Source organism: Panthera leo, chromosome E3, assembly GCF_018350215.1.
Source record: "Panthera leo isolate Ple1 chromosome E3, P.leo_Ple1_pat1.1, whole genome shotgun sequence".
Classification (NCBI taxonomy): domain Eukaryota; kingdom Metazoa; phylum Chordata; class Mammalia; order Carnivora; family Felidae; genus Panthera; species Panthera leo.
In genome coordinates, this window is record NC_056694.1 from 29076286 (window position 1) to 29103857 (window position 27572).

Below are 27572 nucleotides of genomic sequence, written 5' to 3' on the forward strand. Positions count from 1 at the left end.
TTTCCACCCTTTGGCTATTGTGAATAGTGCCACTAAGAACATGTGTGTGCAAATACCTATTCAAGCCTCTGCTTTCAATATTTTTAGGTGCATGCCCAAAAGTGGAATTGCTGCATTACATGATAATTCTATTTAAAAATTTTTTCAGAATCTCCATACTGTTTTCCACAGCGGCCACACCATTTTAGCTTGCCACCAACAGCACACAAGGGTTTCAATTTCTCAGCGAAGGGATGTGAAAGGATTGGAAAAAAAGAAAGGCAGCTCTTTCTGCCCACAGGTCCTGTCCCAGTGCTTTAATAAAACCACCCTTTTTTTGCGTCAAAAAAAGGGGAGGGGATGGGAAAGGATATCTCATTACTGTTTTGATTTGTGTTAGTGATGCTGAACATCTTTTCATGTGCTTACTGGTGATTTGTACATCTTTGGGGAAATGTTTATTGAAGACCTTTGACTATTTTTTAATCAGGTTGCTTTTTGTCATTGAATTGTAGGAGTCCTTTATGTATTGCGGATATTAGTCCCTTATCAGATATACAGTTTGCAAATATTTTCTCCCGTTACATGGGTTGCGTTTTCACTTCGATGATAGTATCCTTTCCCTTATGCACAAGTGTCATAAATTTTGATGTCTGATTCATCTATTTTTTCTTTTGCTGCCTGTGCTTTGGGTATCATATTTAGACAATAAAATCATTGCCGAATACAATGTGAGGAGGCTTTTGCTTTATGTTTTCTTCTAAGAGTCTTATAGTTTCACCTCTTACATTTAGATGTTTCATCTATTTTGAGTTAATTTTTTAAAATGTTTATTTATTTCTTTAGAGAGAGAGAGCGCATGTGTGAGCAGGGGAGCGGCAGAGAGAGAGGGAGAGAGACCCAAGCAGGCTCCTCTCTCTCAGTGCAGAGTGTGGGGCTCAATCCCACAAACCTTGAGATCATGACCTGAGCTGAAATCAAGTCAGACACTTAACCAACTGAGCCACCCAGGTGCCCATATTTTGAGTTAATTTTTATTTTATATATAATTTTTATTTGGTATAAAGTAAGGATCCAACTTCATTCTCTCCCATGTGGACATCCAGTGTTCCCAACACTATCACTGGCAAGACTGTTCTTTTCCCACCGAGTGATTTCAGCACACTTGTAAATCATATGTCCTTAAATGCAAGGGTTTATTTGGGGGAGGGTCTCTATTTCATTGGTTTCTAGGTTTTTCTTTATGCCAATACCACACTGTTCTGACTACTGTAGCTTTGTAGCAAGTTTTGATATTTATTTAAATTACTTAAATTTTATTTAAATTACTTAAAATTACTTATTTAAAATTATTTAAATTACTTAAAATGTAAATTTAAGTGCCATATATGTTCAGTACTTTCTGTATTTGACTTTTTTTTTTTTTTTTTAAGTAGACTTCACACCCAGTGTGGAGCCTAAAGCAGGGCTTGGGCTCATGACCCTGAGATGAAGACCTGGGCTGAGATCAAGAGTCGGACGCTTAGCTGACTGAACCACCCAGGCACCCTGTATTGCACTTTTTAAGCCGAAACAAAAAAAAGGCAGAGAAATATTTCAAGCCTGAGGTTCGACTACTTATCATATTTTTCTCCTTCCCATTTCCCCTGAACTCTAGAATTCACATTTACTCTCCGCTGTTCACGTTAAGATAGTTGACATAATTACCTATATGTAAATTTCCACTGAATGAGGCAAGGGAAATGAATTTGTTGAGGGAATTGGTGGGGAAAATATGGCCAGACTCTTATGTGTTCTTTAGAATATTTAATACTGCATTTTGGTGGGGAAATGGTCATCTTTTTTTTTTTTTTTTTTCAAAAAACAGAACGGATTTTGTACTCAATAAGTGTCAAAGTAAGGTGTGAACGCAAGGGAATTGTGGCAAGGCACAACTCTAATCCTGTCTTACATTGACGCAGCACTCTACACTTCACAGACATCATCACCTATCCTCAAGCCTATTTAGTGGATGAGAAGATCGAGGTTTAGGAATGATGAATACGTTCCAAACCTAATTAATGGCAAAGGTAGCCTTTGAAAGCTGGTCTTTTAACCAACTACATAGTCGGCTTTTGTGAAAGATGAAAGTGAATTAATTCACTCAGCTATGTTTATCGAGCATCTACTATGTATCGACACCGTTGTAGGCTCTGGGGATCCACAGTATACTCCAAACCAACCAAACCAAGACTTCGTCTGTTTTGTTCGCCAGTCCCAGTGGCTAGTGCAGTAGGTCTCAGCTTTGTATTCTCTTCACCTCTCTTAGGTAACCCTCCCTCCAGTTATCCGGCCCCCGCTCCCCGCCATTATTTTTATTGCAGCACCGGGCTCTCGCTCTTCATAGCGCTGATTGTGTTTCCAAGTGGCAAGTTCGATACCTGCCTGACTTTCCCCCTTTTCCCCCAAGTTAAGCTCCAAAGGGGCAAAGATTTTGTCTCCTCTGTTCAACACTGTATCCCCACCCGTTTGAGAGCGCCTGGCGCATAATATCGCCAGTAAATATTTGTTCACCAATTGAGCGTGAAGACATGATTATTTCTTAATCTGAACTCGCCGTCCCACGTCTGGCCTCGCAAGTTAGCCCACGTCTTGGCGATTTCCATAGTCACGCCCCTTCTCTAGCCCTGAAGTAGTGAAAGGAGCCCAGGCTGGCCCCGCCCCCGCCGCTGACGCAGACACACGTGACGCGCGCCGGCGCGCGCTGTTTCCGGAAGTCGCCGCCGCGGTCTCCGCCGCTTCTGCCTTCGCTGCTGCTGCGGTCCCAGCGGAACTTTTCGTGTAGAACGGCCGAGGCGGGCCCAGGCGGGGCCGGGGTTCCGGCCACTCTGCAGAATGGAGATAATCAGGAGCAGTGCGTGTCGCGCCGTGCATCACCCCGAGACTCAAGGCCCCCTCACCCGGCCTGCTAGGCCCAGACCAGCGCCGGTGTGCTTGGTGGGGCCTGGGGCTGAAGCATCCCCTCAGGGGTTTGCCTCCCCTGAAGTCTGTGAGCTTTAGGGGGTCTTGTCCCTGCCTTGTCCTGCCTTGTCCTGCCCGGGCGTCCCCCAGGGCTGTGTGCCTCTGTGGCCCGTGCACCCTCGGGGCTGGTCTTCCTCCGGCCCACGCACCCACTGGGGACTTGATCCCCTCCCACCATGCACCCCTCGGGGACTTGATACTCTGTCTTGTTTATCCCTCTAGGACTTGTCCTCCTCCCGCCTGAGGCCTCAGGATCTTCCCAGCCCTTCCCTTTCCCATTAGGAGCTCTTGGGCAGGAAGCCCGGCCACCGGTTCTGAGCCTCTTCTCGGTTTCTCCGCAGATTTTAAGAGTAATCTTCAAAAAGTGTACCAGGCCATAGAGGAGGCCGACTTCTTCGCCATCGATGGGGAGTTTTCAGGTATCCCTCGCTTGCAAGCTGGGGGCTAGCGATGCATAGCCAAGGCTCCTCGTGACCCTCTGATTCCCCGACCCCCCTCCCCCCCACTTCTGCCTGCTGGCCCCTCCTGTTTGTGGCCTTGGGCGTTGGTTAAAGGAGTCTCAATGATTTCTCTTAAGCGTTTCAGAGGCATGGAAGACGTGCACTGGGTTTGTGAGGGTTACAGATAGAGATTATAGTTTTGGTGCAGCTTAAAACTGACATGCACGTGGTAGGGTAAAGGTCAGGCTTTTTTGTACGTATGATAAAATATACATCACTAAAATTTACTGTTTTATTTTTTCTAAAGGTTTTATTATTTTTTAAGTAATCTCTGTACCCAGGGTGAGACTCGAACTTACAACCCTGGAGATAGTCACCTGCTCCACCAAGTGAGCCAGCCAGGTTCCCCTAAAATCTTACTATTTTAACCATCTTTAAGTGGTTTTACAGTTCAGTGGCATTAAGCACATCCACATTGTCTTGCATCCATCTCCAAAACTTTTCCATTTTATCAAACTGGTATTCTACTAATTGGACAGTAACTCCATTTTTCCCTCCCCACTGCCTCTGGCAGCCATTATTTCTGTCTTCTATGAATTTGACTATTCTAGGCACTTCCTGTAGGTGGAATCATCCAATATTTTTCCTTTATGACTGACTTTAGCGTCAGGCTCCTGGAGGTAATGAAGGTTTGTCTTTATGCATTAGTGGAAGTGTTCATTGCCTACCTCCGCATGGGTGTATATGTGTGTGTAATGCTTTACCAACACTTACAGGTGCAAAGTTTTTTTCTCCCCCTTTGGATGAAAGACTAATTTCTGAGTTTTTGAAGTCAGCGTGAACAATTGCTATAGATAGCCACTTTTGCTAGCAGATTTTATATGTTAAAAACACTTCAGACCTTTCTAAAGGAAATATGTTCCTTACCTTTAAGCATGAAGTGTTTAGCTGGAGTCAGTTCACTGAGAAGCTGTGTTTTCACCAGAAATAAGTTTTCTCTTTGACCTTCAAAATTCCTTTGTTGTGTATAGATCTTTCTCCAAACTGTTAATCAAGACTTGTACTCTAGCAATAATATACGTCATGATTCCTTGATGTCTGATTATGCATTAATCCTTTTGAAAGCAGAAAACTTAATTAATTATAGAGATTGGTTTCTTAAGTCATTACTGTGTTTTGAAACCTATTTTAGACCCTGGAACTGGGTCTAAATTGAAGCGTTTACATCTCTGAATTCGTTATTACAGAGTTCAGCTTGATGGCCAGTGAAATTAATACTAATTTTGAAAAAGTGAAGTAAGGAGTGCTTTCAAGTAATCTTAAGTCATAAGAAAATGAAATTACACAGCCTTTGAATAGTTGACCTTTTTATATTAGTGTTAAAATGTTTTATTTATTAAAATTAGGAATCAGTGATGGACCTTCAGTCACTGCATTAACAAATGGTTTTGACACTCCAGAAGAAAGGTATCAGAAGCTTAAAAAAGTAAGTGAAAATCTTTTTTTCCCCCACATTGGTCTTCCTTATGTTGAATCGTAAAGAAACGTTGTCATAAACTTGCACGTTAATTTCTCTACCCCAGCTGTGAAATGATATTTTAGTGATGTTAAAAAACAACAGCAAAAATAATTGTTTGCTGGAAAACATTTGGGGAAGGTTTACTATTTTCATTGTTAATTTGATTGATAGGAAATATGATGGGGTGATAGTAATCGTTTGCAGATCGGCCTACTGTGATGCTCTGGTTGGTGGATAGGTGGTTAATCAGGAAAAATATTAAGAAGCATTTATAAGTTAACGCTTCTGACATAAAAGGTGTAGTCTGTTGTAATCGGAAGTATTCTGCTAAAAGTCCAATTGAGTAATTAGAAACCCCACCTGACTGAGTGTACTCTTGTCACATTGAATATACAGCACTGATTTGACAGGTGTTTTGTTTCCCTTTTCCAGCATTCCATGGACTTTTTGCTGTTTCAGTTTGGCCTTTGCACTTTTAAGTATGACTACACAGATTCAAAGTAGGTTGTTTTAACAAGCAGTGGATTTCTTTTCTCGTGCTATAATGTAACCCACTAAGTCCCCTTTTATCTTATTTCCCCCAGGTATATAACGAAGTCATTTAACTTCTATGTTTTCCCGAAACCCTTCAATAGATCCTCGCCAGATGTCAAGTTTGTTTGTCAGGTTGGTAGCAGAATTGATTTTCTTCTGTTATGAATTGTTGATGAGGCAGTATGGAAACGTGGAATCAGAATTCTTTTTTAAAATTCGGTTCTACTACTACCTTTGGGCTTTCGGCAAGCCGTTCCACCTCTCTGACTTGCAGTTTTAGGGTTGTGAATGAACAACACTGCTGTCTTCTTCTTTGCTTCAGAATCAAGGGATAAGAGCAAGAAACAGGCAGATGGAAACCAGAACACGAGGTGTATTGTGAGCAAAGCTGACTTTGGGAACATGGTTTGTTGGGGACTTTTAACGTCTGGCCCCTGATTTGAACCCATAGATCAGGTCCTTCAGGCTTCTTCCCACCCCTTTATCTTTGTTCCCATCTCTAAGGGTGGAGCTTTATTTTCCAGAGGAATAAGTTTGTGTGTATCTCGTTTAAAAAGAGAAAACCCAGTTGGGATGAGCACTGGATGTTGTATATAAGCCAGTTTGATAATAAATTGTATTAAAAAAATAATAAATAAAAAGAGAGAACCCAGAAGGGGCTACATTGCATACATATGCTTATTTCTTTTTCCCAAGTTTCCCAGTTAGGAAAAAGAGTCCACGGTTTGCCCCTGAGGAGGAGAGGGCATACTTTCTGAGCCAAGGTAAGGATACAGGGAGGTTCCCCTTTAGAACATCACCTTTAGAATTGGAACCCATCTGTTTGACACTAAATATCAGTTTCCTCTTCCTGTACTCTTAATAATCTGTGATAGTGATAAGGAGGGTGTGAAAAAGCTGTGTAGTATATGGAAATGTGATTAGGGCTGAGGGTCGATCTTGTTTTCCCTTCCAATCTTATGTGCTCGCTTCTCTCCGGGTGGCATCATTAGTTCATGTGAGTCTTGCCATCCTTCCCTTCTCCTCCACGTAAGTAGGAACACAGCTGGGAAAGCCTGGGGGGTAGGCTTCTGAGTGACTGAGCCGTACCAGATTCTTTGTGTAATATGGCAAGAGAGAAACAAGTGAAATAATGAGTTATTCATATGTCTGGGGCTGAAGAGAAAAGGTGAAGGCAGTTTTGGTCTTGTAACCTGGCTTCTCAAGTTACCAAGTAGGCCTTTATTCAGCAATTGGTTGATAACTACTTAACAATTCCCTTAGTAGGGGATACTAATGAGACAGTATTTATAGATTCTAAAGTTTTCCAGCGGTACCAGGAGAAGACAGAAATGTAAGTGGGTTCTATGGCTTTAGCCGGGAGTCAGTCAGGCAAAAGTGGACATTGGTTATGAGACACCTTTGGATGATGCTTTTTCTAAAATGCCACCACAAGTACAGTTATTCTAGGAGATCCAGTAGAAGTGAATCAGAAGAATCTATCTACCTGTTGTACAACGCTATTCTGTGGCTACACCTGGAATATTTAATGCAATCTAGTTGCTAGCCACTCCCTAAAAAAAATACGATAGATTTGAACAGGCTAGAGACCCCTGTCTAAAATGGACAATGGGATAAGCGTGTTAACAGTGTTTTAGTCTGAAAAAGCGAAGGCAGAGAAAAGATTTACACTCAGTATGAACTTGTGAATTGTTTGGCTGGAGTGAATGATAGTATTTTTGGGACATCTGGGTGGCTCAGCCAGTTAAGTGTCCGACTTCGGCTCAAGTCATGATCTCATGGTTCGTGGGTTCGAGCCCTGTGTGGGGCTTTGTGCTCACAGCTCAGAGCCTGGAGCCTGTTTCAGATTCTGTGTCTCCCTCTCTCTCTCTGCCCCTCCCCTGCTCATTCTCTCTCTCTCTCTCTCTCTTTCTCTCTCTCTCAAAAATAAACAAACATTAAAAAAATTTTTAAGTGAACAATAATATTTTTGAATTTTCTTTTTTTTGGTTCTCAATCTAGGGTGGTTTCTGTTTTGTTTAAAATTCTTTAAAAGAATTTTTTTTTTAATGTTTATTTTTGAGAGAGAGAGAGATTGAGCAGGGGAGGGGCAGAGAGAGAGACACACACACAGAATGGGAAGCAGGCTCCAGGCTCTGAGCTGTGAGCACAGAGCCCGACACAGGACTTGAACTCACGAACTGCAAGATCATGACCTGAGCTAAAGTTGGATGCTTAACCGACCGAGCCACACAGGAGCCCCTGTTTTGTTTAAAATTCTAAGACTGCAGCACTTGCATCTTACAAGGAAGTTAGCTTCTTGACTCACAGAGCAGGGTGAAAATTGTGTCTGGTCAAAAACCACTCTTGGAGGGCACCTGGGTTCACGAGTTCGAGCCCAGTGTCAGGCTCTGCATTGACAGCTCAGAGCCTGGAGCCTGCTTTGGATTCTGGGTCTCCCTCTCTCTCTGCCCCTTCCCTGCTCGCTCTCTCTCTCTCTCTCTCTCTCTCTCAAAAATAAATAAAACACTAAAAAAATTTAAAAATTAAAAACAAAACAAAATATGAGATCATGACCTGAGAGCCAAAATCAAGAGTCAGACGTTCGATCCACTGAGACACCCAGGTGCCCCCATGTTTCGCTTTCAATATGGTATTCAATAAATTACATGACATACTTAATGCCATATTATAAAATGCTTTGTGTTAGATGATTTTGCCCAATAGCAAGCTAATGTAAGTGTTCTGAGCACGCGTAAGATAGGCTAGGCTAAGCTGCGATGTTCAGTGGGTCAGGTATACTAAAAGCAGTTTCAACTTAACACTATTTTCGACTTAGAGTGGGTTTATTGGGGCATGCACCATCGTAAGTGGAAGAAGTTCTGTGTATGTATACATGTATGTAAAAGCTAGAAAAAAGGAGTGAGATGGGGAAGGAGGTGGCACGTGGAAGAGGGTATTAAAAAAAGAAACTCGTTTCTTACTCTAGAGTCAGGAGTGTTTTCATATGTCACAGTCGTTTACGTATTATTGTCAGTGAATTCAACATTTGATGTTCAGCTAGAAAAATGGAGAGAAAGAGATGAAAACAATGTGAATGGCTAAATATAGATGGTTGCCAGAGGGGAAGGAGGTAGGTGGATGGGCAAAGTGGGTGAAGGGGAGTGGAAGGTACAGGCTTCTGGTCATGGAATGAGCAAGTCATGGCAACAAAAGGTACAGCATAGGGAACGCAGTCAGTGATGTTGTAATACTTTTGGAGGGTGACACGTGGTAGCTACCCTTGTGAGCACAGCATGACATACATACAGAGATAGTGAATCACTGTGTTGTACACCTGAAACTAGCGTGATATTATATCTCAGCTGTACTCAAAAAATTTTTGAAATAACGTAAATACCTGCCATCCCACAGGATGGGTACCTTCCCTGGGAGTGTGTGTGGTTCTCAGTCTGCCCGTTCTTCCATATCCTGCCCAGTGTGTGAGCATCTCACTGTGTGTGCAGACGCTTATTTTGCAAGAAGCACCTTCAGTTGCTTTGTTTCCAAACTCTATCTGCTTTAACAGTGATAAGAGCTTTCCAAGAGTGATTTTTAAAAAAAAAAAATTTTATATTTATTTATTTTTGAGAGAGAAAGAGACAGAGAGCAAGCAGGGGAGGGGCAGAGAGAGAGGGAGACACAGAATCCGAAGCAGGCTCCAGGCTCTCAGCTGTCTGCACAGAGCCCGACGCAGGGCTCGAACCCACAAACTGTGAGATCATGACCTGAGCCGACGTCAGACGCTTTACTGACCCCCGTGATCTCATGGTTTTGTGAGATTGAGCCCCGTATCGGGTTCTGCACTAACAGTGCAGATTCTCTCTCCCTCTCCCACTGCCCCCTCCCTGCTTGTACTCTGTCTCTTCTCTCAAAATAAAAATAAATAAACATTAAAAAAAGAAAGTGAAACACAGAATGTTTGTAAGTGCTGGTGTTTGCATGGCTGACCGAGAGCTGCGGCTGGTGCCGCTGTCCAGCATCGTGAGAGAGTCCTGTGCTGTGTGTCACTAGTCTGGAAAAGGTCCAAATTCAAAACTCGAAGTGTAGTTTCTACTGAATGCACCACCATGAGGTGGAAAAATCCTGAGTTGAACCGTTGTTAAGTCAGGGACCATCTGTATGTGTGTCTACACACATGTATGTAACTTTAGTTCTTTTCTTTAATATACACAGAATTCTGATACTCATACTTTAAATAACTTGCATTTTCCACTGAACACAGTTTGTACATATTTCACAGCGTGGATGTGGGTAATTTATTTAATTTGAATTTAAAAGTTTCCAAAGGTTCTCTATTTTAAATAATGTTAGAGTCAACATTCATGTGCATTGTATCTTTGTGTATATGTAGGAATTAAAAAAAAATTTTTTTTAATGTTTATTTATTTTTGAAACAGAGAGCACGAGCAGGGGAGAGGCAGAGAGAGAGGGAGACACAGAATCTGAAGGAGGCTCCAGGCTCTGAGCTGTCAGCACAGAGCCAGACGTGGGGCTCGAACCCACGAACTGCAAGATCATGACCTTAGCCGAAGTCGGACGCTTAACAGACTGAGCCACTCAGGTCCACCCCCCCCCCCCACCTTTGTTAAGTAAGCTCTACATCTTTTTTTTTTTTTTTTTTTTTTTTTTTTTTTTTTTTTTTTTTTTTTTTCAACATTTTTTATTTATTTTTGGGACAGAGAGAGACAGAGCATGAACGGGGGAGGGGCAGAGAGAGAGGGAGACACAGAATCGGAAACAGGCTCCAGGCTCCGAGCCATCAGCCCAGAGCCTGACGCGGGGCTCGAACTCACGGACCGCGAGATCGTGACCTGGCTGAAGTCGGACGCTTAACCGACTGCGCCACCCAAGCGCCCCAAGTAAGCTCTACATCTAATGAGGGGCTCAAACTCATGACCCCGAGTTCAGGAGTCACACGCGTGCTCCACTGACTGAGCCAGCCAGGTGCCTCCTGTATGTAGGAATATTTTTATAGGATAGATTTCTTAGAAGGGAAATTGCTGAATCATAAGGCATATGCACTGAAAATTTTGATAGAGGCTTGAGATTGTCATCCCAAATAACTGTGCTTCTTTTTTGAATCCTGAAAATGATACATTTAGGACAAATCAAAGTTAGTGGATACTAAGCACAAATATATTGTGTAGGTTCAATGGATTTTTTTTTTTTTTTTAATTATGGTAAGAAATACGTAACATAAAATTCACCATTTTAAGTAATTCTAAGTTCAAAGGCATTAAGTACATTTCTCTTGTGTAACCTGAAAGGTGGTATTTGAGTGGAAAATACAGAGCTTCAAAAAGGGATAGATGAACTTTTTTGTTTTACATTTATTTATTTTTGAGAGACAGAGCGCAAGTAGGGGAGGGGCAGAGAGAGAGGGAGACACAGAATCTGAAGCAGGCTCCAGACTCCAAGCTGTCAGCGCAGAGCCCAACGCAGGGCTCGAAGTCATAAACTGTGAGATCATGACCGAGCAGAAGTTGGGTGCTTAACCAACTGAGCCACCTAGGTGCCCCGGAAAAGAGATGCAGTTTTAACTGGATATTTATTTTATTTTATTTTTTTTAAAGTTTACTTACTTATTGTTAAAATTTTTTTTTTTTAACGTTTATTTATTTTTGAGACAGAGAGAGACAGAGCATGAATGGGGGAGGGGCAGAGAGAGAGGGAGACACAGAATCGGAAGCAGGCTCCAGGCTCTGAGCCATCAGCCCAGAGCCCGACGCGGGGCTCGAACTCACGGACCGCAAGATCGTGACCTGAGCTGAAGTCGGACGCTTAACCGACTGAGCCACCCAGGCGCCCCATAAAGTTTACTTACTTATTGTGAGAGAGGGAGTGAGCATTCATACCATGGGGGAACGGGGGAGGGGCAGAGAGAGAGAGGGAGAGAGAAAGAATCCCAAGTAGGCTGTGCTCACATCACAGAGCCCCATGCAGGAGAGATCCCAACAACAAGGGGATCGTGGCCTGAGATCAAGAGTCGGATGTTCAATGACTGAGCCACCCAGGCGCCCCTGACTGGATATTTAAAGGAAAGGAGGTTAGGTAGGGTGTTTTGGAGTCTAGTGAAAGGAGGACAGAAATGCCTTTCCGTAATCCATCTTTCAGCGCCTCTGTCAGTGGGGGAATGTTTTGTGGGCAGAACTGCAAATATTGAGGCATGGTAGACAGAAAGGAGGCTTGTGGCCCAAGCCAGAAGACATTGGATCTTGGTTCAGAACAAGATAAAAAGGGAAGATGTGGAGGGAAAAGTTGCTTGTTCTAAACCACAGAGAACCTGGAGATGGTGAAAATAACGTGCATGTACCCAAGTGTGTGTGCGTGCGTGTGTGTGTGTGTGTGTGTGTGTGTGTTTGCGTATGTTTGTGTGTGCATATGGTGGGGGGTTAAGACTGCCATTTACATCTCATCACTTTTTAAGAAGAATCTGTTGTTGATAAAGATAAATATAGTGTTTACTTCTTAGCATAAGCCTTACAAAATGAGTCAAGGAAAAATTGGAAGAAATAAAAAATGAAGACAGGATTCCTACAATATGAATAGAACACAGAAATTTGTGCTAAAGAAAGTCTCTGCGCTTCCTAGCAGCTAAGATAGGGGAAACACACAGTCGCTTCTGTGGTCCACAGGATCAGCACAAACCAGGGCTCGGAAGTAGAACTTTGCTCAGGCTAGAGACCTCAGGACGTGCGCCTTTCATTATCGTATGGAAATCACGCATGTAGAAACCCTTGTCTTCAGCTGTAGCTTAGCGTGAACACGGTCACGAGTGTAATGGGGCGGACACAGCGTCCCTCATCTGGGCTGATGGTGTCCTGTCACAGTACAGGTCAGGAAAGGTAGTTCCGTGAGGAACCAGATTAAAATGGCCCAGGCGTGTCGCCCTCTCATGTTCTGATGAGGTACTCGAGTAGCTGCGGTCCTTTCTGTGGCTCTTCCGTTAGATCGAGTCCAGAGCTTTGTGGTGTTTGCCATTCTTGTGTACCATGTGTGGTAGTATCTATTTAATATTCTCACTGAAATTTACTTCTGTATTGTTGCTCACTGCATATATGAGATATGTTGGTTTAATAAGTCTTGTTACCAAGAACTTTTCTCTATTTTTTTTTTTAATTTTTTTTTTTTTAACGTTTATTTATTTTTGGGACAGAGAGAGACAGAGCATGAACGGGGAGGGTCAGAGAGAGGGGGAGACACAGAATCGGAAGCAGGCTCCAGGCTCCGAGCTGTCAGCACAGAGCCCGACGCGGGGCTCGAACTCACGGACCGCAAGATCGTGACCTGAGCTGAAGTCGGACGCTCAACCGACTGAGCCACCCAGGCGCCCCTAACTTTTCTCTATTTTAATCTCAAGTGTGAAGAATAAGTTATTAGAATCTACCTTGAGGTGGATATTGATGTGTTAGGATTTGTACATGTGAACTACTTTAAACTTGAACTGGGGGTGGGGGGTGGGTCAGATAATATCAATACATTTTTTTTCTTTTTTTTTTTAAAAATTTTTTTTTTTAACGTTTATTTATTTTTGAGACAGAGAGAGACAGAGCATGAACGGGGGAGGAGCAGAGAGAGAGGGAGAGCCCGACGCGGGGAGAGCACAGACCTGGGCTGAAGTCGGCCGCTTAACTGACTGAGCCACCCAGGCGCCCCACATTTTTTTTTTTTTTTTCTTTTTATAGTTTCCTACTCAGTACAGCGATCAGGAGTTTCCCGCTTCTTGGAAGGCTGTGATGTTTACCCAGTATATTTTTCTTAAATATTGTGAAACAAAGGATATTGTTTGTAAGCCATAAAGGAGAACAGCCCACCTAGTTTAAGTGAATGGATTATATGGCAGCCTTGGAGTAGAAATCTTAATTTTCTGACCTTTGACCTGCTCCTTCATTGCCTGGCTGCCTTTGTTTACTTGTCTGAGTTATCTCTCTGTGTCTGTTCACGTATCTGCCACCAACATCACCAAAATGTATGTTCTGTTCACTCTTGTTTCAGAGCTCAAGCATTGACTTTCTGGCAAGCCAAGGATTTGATTTTAATAAAGTTTTTCGCAATGGTAAGATTACATCTGACCGCTCCTTAGCGCTTGTAAATTTGGGTTTGATTGAGAATGATCTTTCTCTGCCCGCTGTCTGAGACAGAACCTCAGGGTCCTGCCACACCATGTGCAGCCTTAGAGTTGTAGACAACTCTTTTATCATGCCTTTGAAAACCTTTAGCCTCGTCAGCCACGAACGGGGAGAGTAGACAGTACTTCATTTTGCCCTAACGAGGCCATGCCAACTCCTCATTTTATTTTATTAAAAAAAAATTTTTTTTTTAGTTTACTTTTTTATTTTTAAAGTTTATTTTTGAGAGAGAGAGAGAGACTGAGTGCAAGTGTGGGGCGGAGGCAGAGACAGAGGGAAGCACAGAATCGGAAGCAGGCTCCAGGCTCCGAGCCGTCAGCACAGAGCCCGACGCGGGGCTCCAACTCACGAACCGTGAGATCATGACCTGAGCCAAAGTCGGATTCTTAACTGACTGAGCCACCCAGGCGCCCCTGTTTATTTTTTTGAGAGACAGAGAGAGTGAGCAGGGGAGAGACAGACAGGGAGAGAATCCCAAGCAGGCTCTGCCCTGGCAGCCTGGAGCCCGATGCAGGGCTTGAACCCACGAACCACGAGATCATTACCTGAGCCCAAGTCAGACGCCCAAGCAACCGAGACACACCAGCGCCCGATTCCCGATTTGATTGAGTGGAATTTATTTTCCTGCTGGTGTTGTGACTCAAGTGGCCTAACAGACCTGCTGTGGAGAGCACAGTTTCCCCCATTTTCTTCTAGTGAGACAGGTGTTAGAGGACTTAAGAAAGGACCTGCATTCTAGTAAATGCCGTAATGAAAAACTCCCTGTTCCAAGTGATGCTTGTTTATTATTCGGAGAGAGTTGCTTAGTTCCTCACACATGGCACAGTCATGACAGCTCACCGGGTCGTGTGACAGATGGGCGAACGTGCTTAGGAAAGGGACTGCGTCTTATACATTTCATGTCCCCAGGGCATAGCCCAAGTCGTCTTCTGTGTCAGGGAGGTGACCCTAATATTCGATGAGCGAATATTGGCCGTGAAAGTCCCTACCGGAGTTTTTCCCTTCCTTTTGTTCCTGAAAAGTGTTTCGGAAAGCCTCTGGTTTTGCCAGCAGTTTTCAGCACCTGCTGCTGTAAGGTCAGTAACTACTTTTACCTAATCTCATAAATTGTATTTTTTTTCCATAGTGAACGCCCAATTATTGAGTGAGTTGAGGGAGATTTTTTGTAATACAAGTGTTGGAACAATATTCAAAAAATTATCTTCCCCTCACCAGGATCTCCTTGTGAGCCCTTCAGAACCCACACCATAGTGTTTTTTAGTTGATTCAGTGGTGCTGCACCTTCACTTTTTTTTTTTTTGTTTGTTTAATTTTGAGACAGAGAGAGAGCATGAGCGGGAGAGGAGCAGAAAGAGAGACACATACTTGAAGCAGGCTTCGGGCTCTGACTTGTCAGCACAGAGCCCAACTTGGGGCTCGAACTCATAAACCACAGATCATGACCTGAGCCAATGTTGGATGCTTAATGACTGAACCATCCAGACACCCCAATGTTTTTGACTTTTTGAAAAAAAAAAAAAAAAAAAAAAAAAAAAGATTTTGGAGCCCAAAACGCTTAATGCAGTGAGTGAACCAGCTGGGCAGCACAGTTTGGGTATTCTAAAAATTTTTTTCCCTTTGGCTCAAACTTGACTCTGAAAGCTGTTATCAAATACAGGTTCCAAATGTAGTTAGAGCGCTCTATTGGAATAAGTGCAAAAATCTGTTGAAGGAACTGCTTTAACCAGTCTCCTGTGGATGTATAATTTCCAGCCTGATGGTTTTATTTTCATAAAAGGAGAGAAACAGCCAAGTTGGAGTGTGTGCCTCATTCTCCTTGTTTTATAGTCAGACCTCGGAGTATTTTCGTCACAACTGAATCGGGACTCCCAGGACATCTGTCATTGCCAGACTCTTAGCCCCACACTGTGGCTGATACTCTCAATCTGTTCTCGATCGTCCCTTCTCTTCCTTACCAGTTTTTTGCGCTCGGGCTCTGCAAATCCAGACCCTTTTCTTCTGGCCGTCTTCTCAGAAGTGCCTTTGACTTCCTTGCATGAAAGGGAATCAGGTGACTCTTGCTTCACTTCCCCTGCACCCTCTGGAGCATAGGTGGTTTTACCTCTCTCTCTCTCTCTCTCTCTCTCTCTCTCTCCAGGCAGGCATCGGTGGGTGTCCTTGTTTTACCATGCCATGTGACAGCTATGTGGATTCCCTCTTCCCAGGAGCCACGGGATATGTCACGGGCTCTACGGCCCCTCTTTTTGCTGATTTCATGGGTGTGGCATTCACGACAGCCTTGGCTTCGGCTTTCTGTCTTCTCTCCACTCCTGACTCTCTCCTCATTATGGGTGACATCACCACCCACAGGGATGACCAGCAAATGGCCTGTCCTGTCTGTTTCTCGACCAGTTGCTCAGCGGTCTTTGCTTCCAGCTCCCCTTAGCCATCTCTGCCCTTGGGAGCACCGTGGGTCTCATCACCAGTAACTGAACGCACCTCCAGCCTTTCTTTCTGTGACAGCACTACCTCTTGTCCTTCTCAAGTACTCAGTCTCATCACTGGTGGTGTTACCTTTTTTTTTTTTTAATTGTGGAAAAATGCGCATAGGATTTACCATCTTAACCATTTTTAAGTATTCAGTTCAGTGCTAGTAAGTACATTAATGTCGTGCAACTGATGGTGTTATTAATGTTGATCGCCTTTTCTGCCAATTAGTTGTAGCATTCACCGATGATTCTTGCATGGAATGATTAGTATTACTGATAAACGGTGATTTTTCTAATTCTATCATCAAAAAAGTTTATTACTGTCCCGTGGCTTTTAATGCCACCCGTATTCTGATGATACTTAAATTTATATCTCATTACCTTTTTCCTGAGCATTAGGCTTATATCCACAGCCCTTAATTCATATATACCCTTAGCTGATTTATGTATTCAGGTGGTAGGTTTTGATTTTCATGTCTTGGGCCCCAAAGCTATTCTTTGCCCAGGGTTCCCTACCTCTGTAAGTACACCTGCCGTCTTCCCAGCTGCTTACACCTAACACCTAGGTAGCGTTTTCGATTCTCCTCTTCCCTTTATCCCTCCCTTCCAGTATATCAGCAGGTTATATCTCTCCTATCTCTGTATTCATCTTCTCTGTCTCTAGTCTAAGCTGGGTCACAAACCAAGACCCACAGCCCATTTTGCAAATAAAGTCCTATTGTAAATAAAGCCATGCCCGTTCATTTACCCGTCATGCGTGGCCATTTTCATGTTACAAGAGCAGAGTTGATTGGTTCCAACAGAGATTCCCCATGTGGCCCACAAGCCTAAAACATATACTGTATGCTTTAAGGGAAAGGTTACTGACCTCTGACGTAAGCAGTTATCTCTTGCCTGGATAATTGCTTTTAACTGGCTTCCCTACTTCAATCTTCATGGGAGTCGAAATGATCTCTTTTAAAAACAAACAGATAATGTAATTGTCTTGCTTAAAACCTTCTAATGGCATTCTGTTGCTCTTCGAATAAAACAGGTTCTTTTTTTTCAATTAAAAAAAAATTAAAAATTTTTTTTTTTATCATTTTAATTTATTTTTGAGAGACAGAGAGAGACTAAGCGTGAGCGGGAGAGGGGCAGAGAGAGAGAGGGAGACACAGAATCCAAAGCAGGCTCCAGGTTCTGAGCTGATAGCACAGAGCCTGATGCGGGGCTCAGACTCACCAACCGTGAGGTCACGACTTGAGCCGAAGTCGGACGCTCAACAGACTGAGCCACCCAGGCGCCCCTTTAATTTTTTTTAATGTTTATTTATTTTTGAGAGAGAAAGAGAGTGAACAGGGGAGGAGAAAGAGAGACTGAGACAGAGTCCAAAGCAGGCTCCAGGCTCTGAGCTGTCAGCACAGAGCCCTGTGCGGGGCTCGAATTCACAAAACCGTGAGATCATAACCTGAGCCAAAGTCCGACGCTTAACTGACTGAGCCACCCAGGCGCTCCCAGTGCCCCTGAATAAAACAAATTCATATCACGACCTGTAAAGGCCTGCGCAGTTTCACACCACCGTCTCCATGCTGACATTGTGCCATTCTCCTGTTCCCTGTGTTCCGGTCACGCCAGCTTCCTTGCTGTTTCTGGAGCTGTCCACACCATTCCATCCTTTGGGTGTTGATCGTTTTTCCCCAGCCTGAAATACTCTTCTTCTGGCTCCTTGCTGGCCTGACTCCTTCTCACCCTTTCGGTCTTTGCTCTCAGTGGCCTTCTCTGATCCTCCTGTCGAAAGTCCTTCCCTTCACTATGGAGCAGAAGGTGTCTGCTTTGTTCCCTGTTAGATCCCTTGGGCCCACTGCAGTACCTGGCCCGGTGTAAGTGCCAAAGAAACATTTGTTGAAAGAAGAATGCATGGTGCAGAAGCAAAGACCAGTGTATTTCAAAATCATTTGTCTTTTCTGTTGATTTTTTTGGGATATAGTTAAATATGGTAAGTCTTGCCTGAGCATTTTAGATTCACTGGTTTGCTAAAAAAAAAACCAACTTTTTATGTTGAAATTTTTATGTTTAGTTACCTCTGCTAATGCATTCTTTTTCAAATTACACTTAGGAATTCCCTATTTAAATCAGGAAGAAGAAAGACAGTTAAGGGAGCAGTATGATGAAAAACGCCTACAGTCCAATGGTGCAGGAACTCTGTCTTACGTATCTCCCAACGCGTCAAAATGTCCTGTGACGATTCCTGAGGATCAGAAGAAGTTTATTGACCAAGTGGTGTAAGTTCCCAGACTAGAAGAACGCGTCGCGCAGATATGTTGGGGCAGGACTGACATCTGTATCTCAGGCTCGTGCTGCACGAACACTGCACACACGGGTGTGATATCGTGAATGGCAGGATTCCACTGGGTCATATCTGAATTTGTGCAATCACAGCACATTGTAAAATAGAATTCTGTGTGCTGTACTTAGACTTGTAGCGTGTCACCCGGCAAGAGACTATCTCAGTAAGTGGGTAGACCTCCCAGTTGGACGGAGTAGGCATGGATCAAGGGCCTGATAGGCACTGTCCAGTTTCCCTGAAGGCAGAGGAATGAAACAGGCCTATCCAGATATTTACAACATATCCACATTTTTTAAAATTAAAAAATGAGTTTATTTATTTATTTTGAGACCGAGAACCTGGTTAGGGAAGGGGCAGAGAGAGAGGGAGAAAGAATCCCAGACAGCCTGTGGGCCAATAGCAAACCGTGAGATCGTGACCTGAGCCAAAGTCAAGAGTCGGATCCTTAACTGACTGAGCCATCCAGAGCCCCTTGTTTTGTTTCTTTGAATGAAGTTTCTGACAAGTACGCGTGCCATTGGAGGAGTGTCTGGTTTCACTGGGTTTTCAGTATAACTGCCTTACGAGCAAAGTAAAAATTAATCACTTGATTTTATTGGAGTATAGTTGACATGTTGTTACATTAGTTTCAGGTGTACAAGGTAGTGATTTGACGGGTTTGTATATTATGCTGTGTTCGCCCCGAGTGTAGCTACGATCTGTCCCATTACATCACTGTTATACCATCATTGATGGTATTCTTTTTGTTCTCTCTTTTTTTTTTTTTTTTTTTTTTAACGTTTATTTATTTTTGGGACACAGAGAGACAGAGCATGAACGGGGGAGGGGCAGAGAGAGAGGGAGACACAGAATCGGAAGCAGGCTCCAGGCTCTGAGCCATCAGCCCACAGCCCGACGCGGGGCTCGAACTCACAAACTGTGAGATTGTGACCTGAGCCGAAGTCGGACGCTTAACCGACTGAGCCACCCAGGCGCCCCTTTTTGTTCTGTTTTTATTGCTGCGACTTACTCATTCCATAAGTGGAGGTCTGTATCTCCCTCTCCCCTTGACCCGATTTGCTCAACCCTCCACCCTCTTCCCCTAGAAAAGTAAAAATTTAAGTTCCTTGTATCAATGAATCCTTGAGAAGTTGTCACTAACTCATGAATAACGACAACGAGAAGAATACGTCCAGATAAAGTATTTTTCTTTAAGGGTAACCAGGTATAACTCTAAGTATAACTTACAACTTATAACCTGATTGGGTAGAGTTACATTGTCCTGGGTTCTGATGTTTAAATTGCTTCGGAGTATGATTAATCTGTTGGTTGGTCGCTTCATTCCTGAAAGGTACTGATGGCGATGTTTTCATTTTAACTCCTCAGAGAGAAAATTGAAGATTTATTACAAAGTGAAGAAAACAAGAACTTGGATTTAGAGCCATGTACTGGGTAAGTTGCCCTAAATATTTTCACATGTTCTTTTTTTGGAGAGTGGATGATTTCTGGCATGTGCTCTATTTTGGGTTTTTAAACCCACATTCATAAACGGTCTTTTTATTATAGGTATGTTCCCAAGATGTAAGCCCTAACTTTAGCATTAACACATTGGGGACACTGGTATATTGCGACACTGAGTGAACAGTTTGTCCTGTCCTGGAGGGGAGAAACCCCTTGTTGCATCTTTGACTTTATGTTATGCTCCAGCTATGCTCTAGCGTGGCGTAGCTACTTGAGCCTCGAGGGGTGCTTAATACATAAAGGCTTCAAAGAAAAGAATTCGCCGTCGGGCTACGTCTATCCTTTTAATTTCTCTCTGCAGTAGAAAACATCAGTGTTTCAAAGAGTCAGTGGCTCAGATAATTTGTGCCTAGCTTCACAAAAGTGTTTCAGTGTGTGTGTCTACTTTAAACTCCTCGTACAGCCGCAGGCAGTAACACTGGGGTTGGAGAAGAACTTCTCCCTCTTCGACCCATGCGATACAATAATATTAAAGAACATTCTGATGAGGACAGATGGTAGGAGATCCTGCCACTCAAACATCCTGCTGGGTTTTGTTTGTGTGAGACCTGTCGCTTCTCGTGGAGTCACTGTGAAAAATTAAATGTCTTTCCTAACCAGTGCTTGATCAGTTAGGATTTTCTTTTAATGAGCCCCAATCAGTACCTTCTCTTTTGTTTTTATAGGTTCCAAAGAAAACTAATTTATCAGACTTTGAGCTGGAAGTAAGTGTTTATATTCTATGTGAGAGCTCTGTGAGGGACCCAGGATTGAAAACTAAATATTATGTCTTAGCTCTCCTTTCACTTCTGAGATTCTTGGTGATCTGACCATACCATGTTCTTGGGCAGTGCTGTATTGAACTTCCCCTTACTTCTTAAGTTCCTTGAATACCCACTGATTTTCTTTGTTGTTATTTCGTAGCGGATGCTTTTAAACCTTTTAAATTTCCTTTCAGTTGTCACTTTGGCGATAGGTTCATTAAGTTCCGGATGTATAGTGTTTTGTTCTTGGAAGGTTAAATGATAAAGATTGGGTTTTAAGATCTAGGAAATAACTCAGATGAATGCTCTTTCTCAGGCAGGGGTTAGACCATGGGTACGTTTTAGGCGGTCTGTGAACCCCCTGAAATAATATCCAAAATTGTGTGCCTGTATTTCTCCGGCGCTGTATCCGTTTGTTTCACTGTATTTTCGAGCAGACCTCTAACCCCAAATTGAATATCGTTGTCGAGCAGGGGGAAGTTTGCATTCGACTTTATTTGGGCCTCTTGTTCTTCCATTAGAATCTACCAGTGATGTATGTACCTGGAGTTTACTTTGAACAAAACTGGAGAAGGGCCACTGTCCTCTGACTAGGCTCCTGGCCTGTCATGTTGTCCTTTCAGTGGACTCCATGGGGGTTCCAGATCCCTCTCCTTGGCTAATGCACACGCTGGTGCCAGACTATAGTAGAGTTACTCTTCTCAAACCTCCTCTGTGTATGCCCCATACCATTTAAAACAACCTTCACAATTTCACTTAGGAAGTAAACGTTAATTGCATTTGGGAGCAAGATGCCTGTGTCCTAAAACATTAATTTGAAATCAGATACACTCTGCATTTTTTTTTTTTTTTTTTTAGTTTTTATTTTTTTTAATGTTTATTTTTGAGAGAGAAAGAAAGAGCACGAGTGGGGAAGGGACAGAGAGAGAGGGAGACAGAGGATCCAAAGCAGGCTCTGTGCCGACAGCAGAGAGCCTGACGCGGGTCTTGAACTCACGTCAACCATGAGATGATGATCTGCATCGAAATCAAGTCGGACACCCAACTGGCTGAGCCACCCAGGCGCCCCTACACTCCTGGATTCTTAAAGCAGACATAGGGAAACATTCAGTAGCTGAAATATTATGGAATAGGTTTACTATAAAGTCTTTGTTGTAGTAGTATTTATTTTATATTTAATAAAACTTCTTAACATAGCTGTCAAGTTGCTTTTTAAAACACCTAGGGTTTTAGCTGTCATTGGCTCATCTAGTGATGTCCTCTTGTCTCTCTCTTCTTTAGGTATCCCAAAGGCATTCACGTTGAGACTTTAGAAACTGAAAAGGTAACCCCAAGAACTGTCCAGGGCCAAACACATACAATGATACAATGACGTGCTGAGAGTCAGAATTGACTCCTGGCTCTGCTTCCTGTGAGCTGGGTGACCTTGGGCAAGTCACTTCACTTCTCTAAGCCTCGTCTTCCTCCTTTGTACCCTGGAGATGAGCATGGGGATGGTGATCTGTGCCTGTTTTGATCACAGCTGTTTTGTGGTGATCAAGCAGGTCGAAGGATATGAACATGATTTGTAAACTTGAAAGTATGCACATGTTACTTTGTTAGTATGTTAGTACGTGTTCTTGTTACGGCAGAAAGCTGTAGTGGTCTGCATGAAAAACTGGCTTCCTGTTACGTGAGCACGGGAAATGAAATTCTAGAATCTGGGGCATAAGCGTGCGCATTGGGAATACATTGAGGCATGTGTTCCCAAGGTGCGCTGATGGAACCGTGATGGGTAATGGGAGGCTGAGGGCGGGTTCCTTTAGCAAAATTTTAGAATTTTAGAATTTTGTTGTTGGTCTTTTTTTTTTTTTTTCACTCTCTGTTGTTGCTCTTGAGTCAGATGTCAAATGAGAGATGAAGTAAATTAAAAAAAAAATCTTGCTTGAAGATACATCTCAAACTTTGACATAGAATGTGGTGTGCTTACTTGATTCAAAACGGAACATATGAGAAAGAAGGGACTAGTTTTCTGACAAGTTACCTGGAAATCCAGGATATGTTTCTAATGTCAATGAAATGCGATACAGACGTTTTATTTTTCATTGAAAAAAAATTTAAATTGTAGTTAACATACAGTGCAATATTGGTTTCAGGAGTAGGATTCAGTGATTTATTACTTACATACAACACCCAGGGCTCATCATGACAGGTGCCCTCAGTCCCCATCCCTCATTTAGCCCAACCCCCACCCACCTCCCAGAATCAACCCTGTTTGTTCTCTTTCGTTCAGTCTCTTGTGATTTGCTTCCCTCTCTCCCCCCAACTTTTCCCCCCTTCCCCTATGTTCATCTGTTTTGTTTCTTAAATTCCACATCTGAATGAAATCATATGGTATTTATCTTTATCTGATGCACTTATTCAGCTTAGCATAATATGCTCTAGCTCCATCCACGTCATTGTAAATGGCAAGATTTCATTCCTTTTGATGGCCGAGTAATAGTCCATTGGTGTGTATTCACACACACACACACACGCGCGTGCACACACGCCTATACACGCTACATCTTTCTCCATTCATCGGTATGGATATTTGGGTTTGGGTTCTCTCCATAGTTTGGCTATTGTTGATAACACTGCTATAAACAGTGGGGTGCCTGTGCCCCTTCGAATCAGCATTTTTGTATCCTTTGGGTATCTAATAGTGCAATTGCTGGCTTGTTGGGTAGTTCTATTTTTAGAAGTAACTCCATACCCTTCTCCAGAGTGGCTGCACCAGTTTGCATTCCCACTAACAGTGCAAGAGGGTTCCCCTTTCTCCACTTCTGCGCCAACACCTGGGTTTTGTGTTGTTAATTTTAGCTATTCTGACAGGTGTGAGGTGGTATCTCAGCGTGGTTTTGATTTGTATCCCTGGTGATGAGTGAGGTTGAGCATTTTTTCATGTGTCTATTAGCCATCTGGATGTCTTTGGAGAAGTGTCTATTCATGTCTTCTGCCCATTTCGTCACTGAGTTAATTGTTTTTTGGGTATTGAGTTTGATAAATTCTTTATAGATTTTGGATACTAACGCTTTATCACATATGTCATTTGCAGATGTCTTCTCCCATTCCATTGGTTGCCTTTTAGTTTTATAGATTGTGTCTTTCACCATGCAGAAGTTTTTTATCTTGATCAAGTCCCAATAGTTCGTTTTTGCCTTTGTTTCCCTGGCCTCTGATGATGTGTCTATTAAGAAGCTGCTTCAGGGAGCCTGGGTGGCTCAGTTGGTTGGGCGTTTGACTTTGGCTCAGGTCATGATCTCACGGTTCATGGGATTGAGTCCCGCGTCGGGCTCTGTGCTGACAGCTCGGAGCCTGGAGCCTGCTTCTGATTCTGTGTCTTCCTCTCTCTCTCTCTCTCTCTGCCATTCCCCTGCTCACACTCTGTCAGTCTCTGTCTCGAAAAATAAATAAACATTAAAAAAACTAAAAAAAAAAAAAGTTGCTTCAGCCAAGGTCAAAGAGGTTGTTGCCTGTGTTAGAAATTTTATTTTAAAACTGACTGTTTAGAAATTCACGTTCACATGCAGTGTAACTTCTTAGTGTTAGTCGTGGAAAGTGTCTTATTCTCATGGTCTATTGGCACTTCTTTAAAAAAAAACTTTTTTTATTAAGTTTATTTATTTATTTTGAGAGAGAGAGAGAGAGCGCACAAGCAGGGGAGGGGCAGAGAGAAGGAGAGACAGAATCCCAAGCAGGCTCCACACCATCAGCACAGAGCCCGATGCGGGGCCTGAACCCATGAACTGCGAGATCATGACCTGGGCCGAGATCAGGAGTCGGAGATCAGCTCAACTGACTATGCCACCCAGGCACCCCTCATAGTCTACTGATACTTCTGATGTCGGTGGGGGTGAGTTAATAAACTGCAGGAGGATGTCATTTCAGCACAGAGGCAGAATCTTGGTTTGTAATGCATCAACTCAGTTTTCGGCGGCGTTTCAAAATGGTTTCAGGGTATTTAGCCCATGAAAGGCTGTGTGGTGATAAAACATATAACTTCAAATGGTAGCAGTATCTGAATTGCTTGCCATCTGGTTGCTTGCAGAAAGTTGTACGTCTGGCTTATGTCTTTCAGAAGGAGCGATACATCGTCATCAGCAAAGTAGATGAAGAGGAACGTAAAAGGAGGGAGCAGCAGAAACACGCTAAAGAACAGGTAATGGAGTCATGGTCACGTCGTTTGGGTGAGAAACAGCATCTAAGTACTGATTTAGTCCTTTCGTTGTGTTTGCAGATCACGTGTCACATTCCAGTGTAACGAATAGTTTCCTATCACAGCAGAATTGAACTGGCAGAAAAACCTAGAACGGAATGAGAGCAACTTAACGGTGAAAAGTGTAGACATAGCCACCAACAGGAGTCTGACATGGTGGTTGACCACCGTTCACCTTTGTGAATCTGTCTTGAGGGAAGTGTTCTTGGTCTGCATTCAGATTGTGTGGCACGGAACCTCGTGCCCGTTAACTGATACTGCTGTGTTCAGCCTCGGGCGCGGTTGCTGTTTTCGTAAAACGAAGGGTAGTACGTGTGATTTGACAGGTTAGGATGGCTTGGTTGGATCTGCGTCGTTAGCAGCCTCCTCCTGGTTGCTGTTATGTGCTGCGGAGTAAGTCACCTGGCCAAGAGGTGTCGGTGAGCGAGAACAGAACAGTGAGTGAGTAGCAGTTGAAGTGGAACCTGGAAGCATTTAGAAGGTAGAATTGGTGGCATTTGGGATGGGGTGTGGGTGGCGAGAGTGGAAGGGGAGAGAAGAACGATAGTTAGGCCAGAGATTGGAGCTGTTGAGACGGATGGCAGGTGGGGTGGCCTGGAGTGATACGTGGGTGGAGGAGGCCAGGAGGTGACCCAGGGGTGAGTAGGGGCCACACCTGACCGATTGAACCAGTAAAGATGCAAAAAGCCACTGTTGGATTTAGGCAGCTTATTATATAAAGAAGGAGGATCAGCCAGTGGTGCCAACTACATCTGGTCCCTGTCTCACACACCAGAAAGACGACACTGAAACCAAAGGGGCCAGGGGACTGCGGCGTGAGTTGTGGCTACCCGTTACCGAACAGTCAATTCTAGACCACAGCTAAGTGCTTTTCTGTGCCGTAGCTCCATTCTGCAAAGGAGGGTGGGGCAGAAAACCCGCTTGCCTCATCAGAACCTGAGAAGCCGTATGACAGCCTCCTGGGAGAGAGAGGGAGGCGGGCGGGAGATGGCCGGGTAGCAGCTCCTCACAAGCCCCTGCGTCCCACCCACCGGCTCCCCCTGGGGTGTTCCAACAGGAGATTGGTCCTGACTCAGGCCTTGGCCTGTGTGTCTTCAGTGGATATGTGCAAGGGTGAGTGTCCTGTAGGCAGGCTTGTCATTCTGGAGCGCAGGAGAGAAGGTGAGGTGAGGGCTAGGTGTGGCCGTCGTGGGTGGAGAGACTGGGCCTGGGTTGGAGCACCTCCCATGTGCTGAAGAATGAGAGTAAGATGGTCTGGGGTGGGTTCCTGAAAGATCTAGCATTTAAATGTTAGGCAGAAGTAGAAACATGTGCCCAGAGAGTATTGTGGCCAGCAGCCCAGGAAAGAGGATGTTCAAAGAAGGGGACGTCGGCGTGGAGGAGTAAGGATAAGGACTGAGATGTGGCCGTTGGCTTAGCCTTGGGAGGAGTTGTTCTTTTTTTTTTTTAAAGTGTTGCAGTAAAAGTTTAGTAACGGTTTTGAGAGATAGAATTCCAAATATCTGTTACAGTTTGCCAGAGGACAGAGGAGAAAGAGACAGAAATCTTGAGACCCAAGGGAACCGGGATATTTAGCTGGGACCCCAACCCAGCACTCCCCACCACAGGAATTCATGCACTTGACGAGAAGGACCTCTGGTCACAAGGAAGAATCAAAACTTTGGTATAGGAATTAGGGTCAGATTATTCACCATTTAAACATATTCCCCATATGTTCAAGCATTATGGTAGGTACAGAGGGTATAAGAATAAATGATTCCTGGCTTTCCTGTCTAAGAGCTAACAGTCTGTCTGGGAGGAAGCCATCAAAATGTCATTAAAAATTTGCATAGCGATGTGAAGTTTCTAAAAAACGGTCTTAAAAGTTAAAAAAAAGTTTTAATTGTGGCAAAATACACATAAAATTTACTACCCTATTTCTTATTTTACATTAAGAATTTTCTTTTATGTTTTATTTTTTATATTTGAGAGAGAAAGAGAGAGAGATGGAGTGCGAGCAGGGGAGGGGCAGAGAGAGAGGGAGACACAGAATCTGAACCAGGCTCCAGGCTCTGAGCTGTCAGCACAACCTGATGCGGGGCTCAGACTCACGGACCATGAGATCATGACCTGAGCCGAAGTTGGAGGCTTAACCTACTGAGCCACCCAGGTGCCCGTAAACATTTATTTATTTTTGAGACAGAGAGAGAGAGAGAGAGAGAGAGAGAGAGAGAGAGATCGAGCAGGGGAGGGGCAGAGAGAGGGGGACAGAGGATTAAAAAGCGGGCTCTTTGCTGGCAGCAGAGAGCCTAAGGCGGGGCTCGAACTCACAGTCTCAAACTGTGAGATCATGACCAGAGTGGAAGTCAGACATTTACCTGACTGAGCCCCCCAGTCGCCCGTATCCTATCTCTAAGTGTGCATACAGTTCTGTGGTAGTAAGTATGTTCACCTTATTGTCTAGCCATCACTGCCATCTGTCCTCGTAACTGTTTTCGTCCTGCAAAACTGAAACTCTGTCCCCATTAAACACTGGCTCCCTGTCTACCCCCTGCCCCAGCCCCTGCCACCCACCATTCTACTTTCTGTCTCTAGGAGTTTGACTACTCCTGGTACCTTCTCTGAGTGGAGTCCTACAGTGTTTTGTCTCTTTGTGACTGGCTTATTTCACTTAGCGTGATGTCCCCGGGTTCATCC

At 43.7% G+C, this 27572-nt stretch overlaps 1 protein-coding gene across 2 annotated transcripts in view; it reads left to right on the top strand.

Moving 5' to 3' along the window:
• Positions 1-2740: 2740 nt before the first annotated feature.
• The window catches only part of PARN (poly(A)-specific ribonuclease), a 168564-nt gene continuing 143732 nt past the window's right edge, over positions 2741-27572 (top strand). For both annotated transcript variants that reach the window (XM_042921059.1, XM_042921060.1), the window contains exons 1-11: positions 2741-2872; positions 3321-3398; positions 4826-4905; positions 5371-5438; positions 5523-5604; positions 13489-13549; positions 18186-18351; positions 19782-19847; positions 20582-20620; positions 21941-21983; positions 24759-24839. In XM_042921059.1, coding sequence (XP_042776993.1) covers positions 2854-2872; positions 3321-3398; positions 4826-4905; positions 5371-5438; positions 5523-5604; positions 13489-13549; positions 18186-18351; positions 19782-19847; positions 20582-20620; positions 21941-21983; positions 24759-24839 — 783 coding nt within the window. In that variant the 5' untranslated portion in view covers positions 2741-2853. The remainder of the gene's footprint in view (positions 2873-3320; positions 3399-4825; positions 4906-5370; positions 5439-5522; positions 5605-13488; positions 13550-18185; positions 18352-19781; positions 19848-20581; positions 20621-21940; positions 21984-24758; positions 24840-27572) is intronic.